This window comes from Carya illinoinensis, chromosome 16 (assembly GCF_018687715.1).
Source record: "Carya illinoinensis cultivar Pawnee chromosome 16, C.illinoinensisPawnee_v1, whole genome shotgun sequence".
NCBI classification, from domain to species: Eukaryota; Viridiplantae; Streptophyta; class Magnoliopsida; order Fagales; family Juglandaceae; genus Carya; species Carya illinoinensis.
The window spans coordinates 25,483,845-25,494,066 of NC_056767.1; the positions used below are offsets into that span (position 1 = coordinate 25,483,845).

At 35.0% G+C, this 10,222-nt stretch overlaps 1 protein-coding gene across 1 annotated transcript; it reads right to left on the minus strand.

Moving 5' to 3' along the window:
- Positions 1–7,114: 7,114 nt before the first annotated feature.
- On the minus strand, positions 7,115–8,554 carry LOC122298960 (putative disease resistance protein At3g14460). The gene has a single exon (XM_043108802.1). The coding sequence runs from the start codon at positions 8,552–8,554 to the stop codon at positions 7,115–7,117; it is 1,440 nt and encodes a 479-aa protein (XP_042964736.1).
- Between the last annotated feature and the right edge of the window lie 1,668 nt (positions 8,555–10,222).

Sequence of the window (10,222 nt, forward strand, 5' to 3'; positions counted from 1 at the left end):
CGACCACGATCTCTCTATCGTCGAGCTTGAGCTTGGGATCCCACGGTCTGAGAGTCTTCATTCTAGTGCCGATGCCGAAAAACCTCGATAAGTGTCTCTCCCGATCTGTGAACAATGCATGTAAAAGTGGTAGATCTAGCGATTTGGTGAACTGAGTCTCTATGCTTGGATAGATCTGGTAGATCTAGTGAAATGTCGAATGGGAGTTTTAGGGTTTTTTTGGGATTTCTCTTTTTTCTATCTTAGTGGGTTTTTTTTTTTTTCGTTCAGTTCTTGTTCTTTATTTCTATTTTTTCTTACAATCTGAACAAATCTTGATAAATTTGAAGAGATTTTGTTTAGATCTGAGTCATTAAGGTTTTTGTTTTACATGGGTATTTTTGTTATAGTTTGTTCTCTGGAATTTGGTTCTTTTTTTTTTTTTTTCGATTCATGTCTTGTAGCTTTTGTTCTGTGCTACGGATTGTGTAGCTTTTTTTCAGGTCAGATATATTGCATCCTTCTTCAAATCTTTTAGGGTTTTTACTTTTATTACTTTTTTTATTTGGTTCTGTTGTGATGAGAATGTTTGAATGTAAGAAGCAATTTTTTAGGGTTTTTTTTGGCTTTTATTACTTTGTTGATTTGGGTTTTATGTGACTTCGAGTAGATGAGATTCTTTATGTGGTTTCGAGTAGATCAGAGTGAATTGTTATGTAAGCAGTGAAAGCTCTCTGCTCCTTGTTGTATATTTCTTCACCTTAAAAGCATGATAAATGGTTGCATAGAGTTGGTGCTGTATTTTGGGTTGTGTCCAGCCAAAGAATTTATAAAGTTTGTCTAATTATACTTCACATTTTCGAGCTGTATTTTCATTAACATTTTGGCGTAGTGTAAGTTACGATTATGTCAAAACGCAAAACAGAGTCCATGGCCTCTCATTGGCTTCTGATGAAAAGCTCATAAAATCAGTTACTCGAGAAGGAAAGCCAGAGTACGTTTGCCAATCATCATGATCAAGCGATTCAAATTTCTTCTCTTTGTGATACTAGGATTATTCTTAAGCACTTTTGCTTTTAATATGTTCATGCTTTCAGGGAGTTGTGGATTCCTGATTTCCATCGGGTTCGTTTGAAACTACCATTGTGGCCAACCATATGAGTTATTGAAATTGAACTTGCTATATATGGATTTAGTTACTGACATGAAAATTATCTTTGCAATGTAGGATGCTGTATTACTATTCAGTTTTGGGATATTTCCAATTGGATTGGGGAACAACAGTGCAAAAAGTGGCTCAAGTATCCTTGGTTACAACAATGGTGGAGTCCCTTTCAACCACAGATGTAGTAGATGACAACATATCAGTTCCTTTAGCAAGCATGGCAGTGGCATTTTTCAGTTTTGGTTATTAGCTCGCAATCGCAGCACCCTTTTTTCTCCCTTCTATAAATTGCCATACTAATAATAGTAGTGGCTCAATAATAAATAGTGATGTTATTGAATTAATCCTGAAAAGTGAGCCACTGTCATGCTTGCTAAAGGAACTGATATGTTGTCATCTACTACATCTGTGGTTGAAAGGGACTCCACCACTATTGCAACCAAGGATACTTGAGCCACTTTTTGCACTGTTGTTCCCCAATCCAATTGGAAATATCCTAGAACTGAATAGTAATACAGCATCCTACATTGCAAAGATAATTTTCATGTCAGTAACTAAATCCATATATAGCAAGTTCAATTTCAATAACTCATTTGGTTGGCCACAATGGTAGTTTCAAACGAACCCGATGGAAATCAGGAATCCACAACTCCCTGAAAGCATGAACATATTAAAAGCAAAAGTGCTTAAGAATAATCCTAGTATCACAAAGAGAAGAAATCTGAATCGCTTGATCATGATGATTGGCAAACGTACTCTGGCTTTCCTTCTCGAGTAACTGATTTTATGAGCTTTTCATCAGAAGCCAATGAGAGGCCATGGACTCTGTTTTGCTTTTTGACATAATCGTAACTTACACTACGCCAAAATGTTAATGAAAATACAGCTCGAAAATGTGAAGTATAATTAGACAAACTTTATAAATTCTTTGGTTGGAGACAACCTAAAATACGGCACCAACTCTATGCAACCATTTATCATGCTTTTAAGGTGAAGAAATATACAATAAGAAGCAGAGAGCTTTCACTGCTTACATAAACAATTCACTCTCATCTACTCAAAGCCACATAAAGAATCTCATCTACTCGAAGTCACATAAAACCCAAATCAACAAAGTAATAAAGCCAAAAAAACCCTAAAAAATTACTTCTTACATTCAAACATTCTCATCACAACAGACCCAAATAAAAAAAGTAATAAAAGGAAAAACCCTAAAAGATTTGAAGAAGGATGTAATATATCTGACCTGAAAAAAAGCTACACAATCCGTAGCACAGAACAAAAGCTACAAGACACGAATCGAAAAAAAAAAGAACCAAATTGTAGAGAACAAACTATAACAAAAATACCCATGTAAAACAGAAACCTTAATGACTCAGATCTAAACAAAATCTCTTCAAATCTATCGAGATTTGTTCAGATTGTAAGGAAAAATAGAAATAAAGAACAAGAACTGAAAGGAAAAAAAAATAAACCCACTAAGATAGAAAAAGAAAAATCCCAAAAAAACCCTAAAACTCCCATTCGACATTTCACTAGATCTACCAGATCTATCCAAGCACAGAGACCCAGTTCACCAAATCGCTAGATCTACCACTTTTACATGCATTGTTCACAGATCGGGAGAGACACTTATCGAGGTTTTTCGGCATCGGCACTAGAATGAAGACGCTCAGACCGCGGGATCCCAAGCTCAAGCTCGACGATAGAGAGATCGTGGTCGGGGAGTTGGGGAGTGAAGAACGAAGGAGACTACGGGGGTGGCTAAGGTTTCATGTGTTAGAGAGAGAGAGGGGACTTGGGAAGTTGGGAAGACGGGAGATGAGGGCTTTAGAGAGAGATACGGATTTTTGAAGTTTTTATAGAAACCCGGTTAATCGGGTTATAAAACGGAACCCGGGTTTCATACCCGGGTCCGAACCGGATGTATCCGGTTTTGCAAATGCAGAATCCGACCCGGGTTTCATCCGGGCTGAAAACCGCAACCGGAAACCCGGTTATCCGGGTTCCGGTCCGGATGAACAGTCCTATTTATCAATTAAGGATGGTCTTTGAAGGGACGTTCTAGACTGTGGCGGACCCACGTTCACCTCAGGGGTGGACATGGCCCCCAAAAGTTTTTGAAAAGATAAATTGCCCTCTTATATTTTATACATAATTTTATAAATATGAAAAATTATCCTTCTAAAAATTTTATAATTTTCATATAATTTTTAGAAAATTTTAAATTTTTAATATACCTAGAAATATATCTCTCTAATTTTTTTTATACTCGCAAATTTTTATTTAATTTCTATATATTATCTATTTTTAAGGATGTGACTTTTCCAAAATTGGAAATTAAAACTAAATTCATAAGAAATAATAACCTTATTAATATAGATTTCAAATTTTTTTATTATATAATATTAAGTTTTTTTAACAGTGGCGAACCTATTAAGGCCCAGGAGGAACCATGCATGGCCCCCTCAAAAAGTTTGAAAAAAAAATAATATATATTAATATTTTATGCTTTAATAAGAGAATATTAATTTTATCTTATGTTGGCTCTTTCTCTAAAAAAATTAATTTGGCCCCCCTTTACAAAATTATTTTGATCTTATAGATTGTTTAATTATATTGTTTTTTATTATTTAAATGATATATTGTTCTTGACACATGATATATTTTTTTAATACATAAGTTGTATTAAACATATTTTATTTTTATTTTAGATCTTACTATTTGATAGTTCTGTACCATAGAAAAAATTGGGTAGAAATAGAATAAAAAATATCTTGTTATATTTTTAGCTTTACTTGGCTCCCTTAGAAACAAGTTCCTGGTTCTGTCATTATTTATTAATATGCAATTTAAAATGAAAATACAAGAAATATTATTTAAAGTCGATGATTTATAAGAAAAATAGTTTGTAATTATATTTTTATGAATTTTCAGTTTCTTTTTAATTTTCATAAGATAAATAATATTTGCAGTCTTAGGATGTGAAAGTCCAGCCCACTTCTTTTGAAAAAAATAAGTAAATTTAGGATCTACATAAAAAAATTATCTTTTAATGATAGACTCTATTTTTTTTTTCAAATAGAGTGTCTAGAACTTACATATCCTAAAACTATATCTAGTATTACTGTTTATATAAATGTGTCACATAGTAGAAAAATTAGCTCCTCTCGACACAATTCCTGGTTCCGCCACTTGTTCTAGTCCTTTCAAGTGACAAATATTTGTGACATCTAAGCATATAATATATATATATATATATATATATATATATATATATATTGATCATGCATGTGCATGCAAATTTATAATCTTCATTCAAATAGAAAATGGAGTTCGACATATTTATCTATCTTGTTCAATCAGAAACGAAATTACGAATTCTACTATAGAGGCACCAACGTTTTAATATGTAATATTTTTTTATCTATCGTTTGAAGATTTGTAGCTTATGGATAGTTGGATTTATGTGATGAATTTAAATTACTTTATTTGGTAGTACTCTTAAGTTAAATTTTTAAGATTGTATTTTTATTTTCTACTATGATACAATTGTACACATTAATTAAATGAGCAGTGCTATTCTGCTGCCTGAGTAGCACTACTCAAAGTGACCGTTAGTCACTTTTGTTTTTTACTTAATGATTAAAGAAGTGATTTTAAATTATGTATTGGTATATTTTTTTATTTTTTAAAAATATTTAACTCTTTATAGTTTTAAAATATATAAAATAATTTTTTTTATATTTTAAAAATATTTAAATATATCAGCATACGCTTGTAACAATATTCACTAATGCTGATTTTCAAAAAGAGTGCTAATAAATTCTTTCGTAATTAATGCATCATTTGGTAGAAAACGAAGCAATGCAATCATGCATTCAAATAAAAAACAGAGGAAAAACAAAACAATATATATAGGCAAACATTAACAGAGCAAATTAAGTACTGGAGTTGCAAACCTCTGGATATTTAGGAAATGTTCTAAATGGATGTCTTTTTCATGAACAATGAGGTCTCTGTCGAGTCTCAACAGGCAACCGGCCTCCAATATCAGAATAGGCATAAATTCATAAACATAAGCATAAAAAAAAAAAAAAAAAAGGCATAAATGTATAAACATACGCTCCCTTTCGGCGCGGTATAATTACAATTGAGTATCAAATTTGAAGTCAAGGTTACGTTGACTTGAGGCAAAGAAAGCGAGGGCACGCTGGTTTGGTAGGGGAGATAAGACACAAAATTCTCGTCTTATCACATCATTATAATTATTTTTTAAATTTTATATAAAATATAATAAATAATTCAATTTTTTTAAATTTTAAAATAATAATAATATTAAAAATAATATTTTAAACTTTTATTTAAAAGGAAAAATTCTCATTTTTCTATCCAATCCTACTTTGTAGTACTGCAATTTTCTGATAGCACTTTGATCTCAAAAAAAATTGAGATAATTCTCGCGGCTATTTTTAACAAATGATCAACATAGAGAAAATGATTCCTATGTTTAATTTCAATTGTCAAAATTAAAGAATTTTGAAATCAACTCACAAGCTGAGTTGTAATAGCTATAAATAGAAAATATCAATATATTACCAAAAATGGTAAAATCTCAATTATCACACCAAAAATAAATAAGTAATCTGCCAAAAATCTAGCTCAAATTGATTTCAAAATCACTTCTTAAACGTGAAATGAAATATTAACATAAAAGACAAATAATATAATTTGAAAGGGAAAAGAGTGAATTTTGGCCTTGTGATGCACACCGAGCCTAGTTCGATAACCACAACGTGTGTATCAAAAAGAGCTTTCCGAGTTGGAGCCATATGAGCGATTACTATACCCGTAGTCAAAGTTATAACCAAAATACCGATACGTGCCCAAAATCGCTCCAACTAATGGAAATATCACTGTTTCCTGCTATGCTTGTAGTACGGATCTACTGTCTGGAGGTAGGTTGGCGCCGTCAACATGCAATCGGACAGTTTAACATCATTTGACTCGGATTCTCTAGCATCAAAGTTGCACCAATGTTTTGAAGCATCTACAAGCATCAAACAAATTAGAACAAATTAGTATTTATTATACAGGTAACCATGGGGACAAACAGAAATTAAGGATCCTCAACTTTTTGTCTGAATTCAGGGTTTCAAAAGGAAGAGCTAGACCGATAAAATAACACACTCACCCCTAGAAAAATTATTTTAAAAAACCAAAAATATATATGATTCAATTTCTGCCTACCAAATAAGAATTTAGCCTTTGATCACACTACAAGAGAAGTGGGCTTTTGTGACTAAACTTTTGTAACTAAAAGGACTATTTCTTACAAAAATTGTGGAAAATAGTCATTTTGGTCATTAAATTTTAGTCACAAAATCCTGCTTCTCTTGTAGTGTCATTAAGATGAAAGAATTTATGATTATTTTTTTAAACCTAGATGGTCGACCCCAAAAGTTTTTAGTAATCACAAAATATTGCTAGATTACTAATTATCCGTCCTCCAAAGATCGATGGATTCCCAACCCCGGTAGCATTATTGTTAAAGCTAGACTACTATATGACGTTGCACGAGAAGCAAAACAATATACCTCATCCTATTCATTTTCTTGATCAGTTCATTAATGCCCGAATAATGTTTTGGATTAGTGATCTCATCCCTGCTTTGTATTTACCATGCATGCAGTTCGATGCAAAGGAGATCTGATAAACGTAACCAGTTAATCATAGGAGTAATAATAATTCCCCCTTTTCCCCAAAGAAATAAACCAAAAAAGAAGAAATTAAGAGCAAATATTACCATCAATATCCAGTCGAGGAAGAATATCTTCATCTTTTCCCTTAAGGCTAAGGGTGTGATGACTAATTGTTGGATCGACTAATAATGCTCCCAGTTTTGTGCAAAACCAACTAGAATTGGAGCAATAAATAGCGGCGACCGGATGCCTTCAATATCCACAAGATTCAAAGGGGATCGGATGGCCTTAGATTAAGATTTGTATGAAATTCAACGCGAAGGACGTGAGCTATCTTCCTCCATTCTTGTCCTCGATCTTTCTTGCAACTTTTTGCCAGCATGGGACATTGAAAGATGTAAAGTTCCAGCAGTGAGGGTGGCAACCCTTTTTTTGGAAGGGACCGGAGCTTTTCGCACTGAGAGATATAAAGTTTCAGAAGTGAGGGAGGTAGGCCATCCTTTGAAAAGGACTCTAACTGTCTGCACTCAGAGATATACAGTTCTTTAAGAGAGACTAGTTTTGGAAAGCCCTTGGAAGAAAGGTGTTGCAGATTCGGAAAGTCTGAGATGGTGAGGATTGTTAGAGAGGCAGGAAACATCATCTTTGGAAAGGAGACTGGCTGAAAATTTCTAATTTCAAGTTTATTAAGAGAGATAAGATTGTCCAACCCCCACTCAAAAGTGGCATCAGTGTTTCTGTCATGAGCTGATATTGTAAGTGATGCTAGGTTGGTGAGAAGATTTGTTTCCAGAAAAGGAACAACTGAACAATGGTGCATTGTCAATTTTTCAAGTGAGGTGAGGTTGTGTATGGCTTCGGGTAGGGCCGATACTTTCTCACAGTCAGAGATATGAATAACTCTTAGGTTGGCAGGGAGCAACTCTCGGTCCAAGGACAAATGAAGACACTGACAATTCCTAATATCAATATCACGTAGAGTGCTGAGAGCGTTTATGCCTGTGGGTAAGGACTGAAGGTTTTCACAATATGAGATTTCAATGCATTCAAGAAACGAGTTATGATGAAACCTGTTCACTATTGACTTCAGCTGTGGACACCTCAACAAATTGAGGTGTTTGAGTGATCTAGGTAACTCTCTGCATGATGTCAAGGATTTGAGAGAGGGACAATATTGAATTCTCAAGTACTCAAGTTGAGATGCGATGCTGCTGCTACTGCTGTTATCACTATCCACAAGCAAAATGATCTCCATATTCTCGCAGTAACTTACCTCTAGCCGCTCTAGAGTTGGCGGTAGCTGGCCTCTTGCAATATGCTTTAGCGAATCACATTTTACAATTCGAATCAGCTGAAGACAATTGTTATTATACATCATTGCCTTTGGTAAGGATTTCAGGACCATGCAATTCTTGATCACGATTTCTGTGAGCATGGATGGCATACCCTGTTGGAGGCGTGCTTCTACTTCTTCTGACACTAAAGAAACCAGTTTGGGACAGTCATCAATGTGCAGAAGACGAAGAAATTGGAGATGTGGCAATGGTCCCTCATCGCCAGATGACCACAAACATTTTAACTCCTCACATGCAAAAATAGTTAGATCTTCTGCATTTGTCAGCCCCTGCATTGCAAATCCTTCTATTTGAGATGTGAATCTTAAACTTTTAGAAAGAAACCCGAGATCTAATGAGCTGATGCCATCCATACTTCTGCACACCACCCCTTTTGATCCCTCGACTTCTAGTTCACAGAGATCCGGAAAGTTTGAAACTAGGATCGGTAACTTCCCACAACCATCTATCTGAACCTTCTTTAGCAAAGGAAGGTGGTTCGGTATATTTCCCGATAGCTTGGGACAACTTCTAAGTGAAAGTTCACATCAATTTGGGAATTCTTCACAAGAATTCCAGCCCTCCCACTCTTTCATATCTTGGAAATGCAAAGTCTCCAACGATCTAAAATGTGAGACACCAGCCCCACAAAACTCAGGACCAACATTCTTCACATTAGCCATGCCGCGGATGGAAAGGACTTTTAGTGCTGGTAATTGCCCAATTGGTGGCAATGACTGGCACCCTTTACAATTCTCAATTGTCAAGACCACCATATCATGAAAGGAAGGACATTTTAACCAACTCGGAAATTCTGTACCACCATAGCAGCTAATAGTAAGCACTTTCAAACCGTTGTGAGGTTGTAGCATGTTGAGTACATTTAACTCACTTGTTCCATCCCTAGTCATGCTCTCACTCCATTCCAAAGACAACACCCTAATTTTGGGCTTATTTATTAGATCAGCGTCCCTTGCATGTTGGGGTTTAGTCACTTTCTCCAAGTTTGAAATGCAGAGTGTCCCTTGAAGATGTGACAAAGTGTAGCGGTAAAGCCACTTTTATGGACTTTTATGGGTCAAAAATGGTGGCTAGTTGAGCTTGCATTCACATTTGCTTCCGCCATCTTCCACTTGCTTCCGCTATCTTCTTTATGGGTCAAAAATGGTTGTTAGTTGACAACCTACATCAAGCTTGCGTTCACATTTGCTTCCGCCATCTTCCACCTCCTTTAACTCCTATAAATACATGTTTTTGCTTTTGTAAACCCATCCCATTTTGAAAGAAAAATTTAGAGAAAGAGAGAGAGTTTTAGAGAGAAAAATAGTGAGGTTTCTCCTATATATTGTCTCTCCTTTTATAAGAAAGAGTGAGTTTTCTCCTTTTATAAGAGAGGGTATTGTCAATTGTGCTCTCCTTATTCAAGAGAGAAATTCTTGTAATCTTTTTGCTATAAGTGAAATTTTTCTACAATTGGAGTTCCTTATTATTTCTTTTATTTTTTCTCATTTCTACTTCAGTTGTAATTGTATGCCCCGTACCACAAACGCCTAACAGTGGTATCAGAGCATCAAGTTTATAGCCGGTTTTCGTGCTACAGTTAGATCCAGTTAGTGGAAAGGAGGCATCTTCAATAATGGTGATGAAGTACGAAATAGAGAAGTTCAATGGGAGTAATTTCTCATTGTGAAAAATGAGAATAAAAGCAAGTTTGAGGAAAGATAATTGCTTGACGGCAATTGGAGATAGGCCCGATGAGATCACTGACGACGGCAAGTGGAACGAGATGGATGGCAATGCTATTGCTAATCTGCATCTAGCACTAGCTGATGGAGTATTGTCAAGTGTGGTGGAGAAAAAGACAGCAAAAGAGATATGGGATACTCTGACAAAATTGTACGAAGCCAAATCACTACACAACAAAATTTTCTTGAGAAGAAAACTCTACAGCCTTCGGATGATGGAGTCAACTATGGTGACAGACCACATCAACACCCTCAACACTTTATTTTCACAACTCACAGCAATGGGGCATAACATAG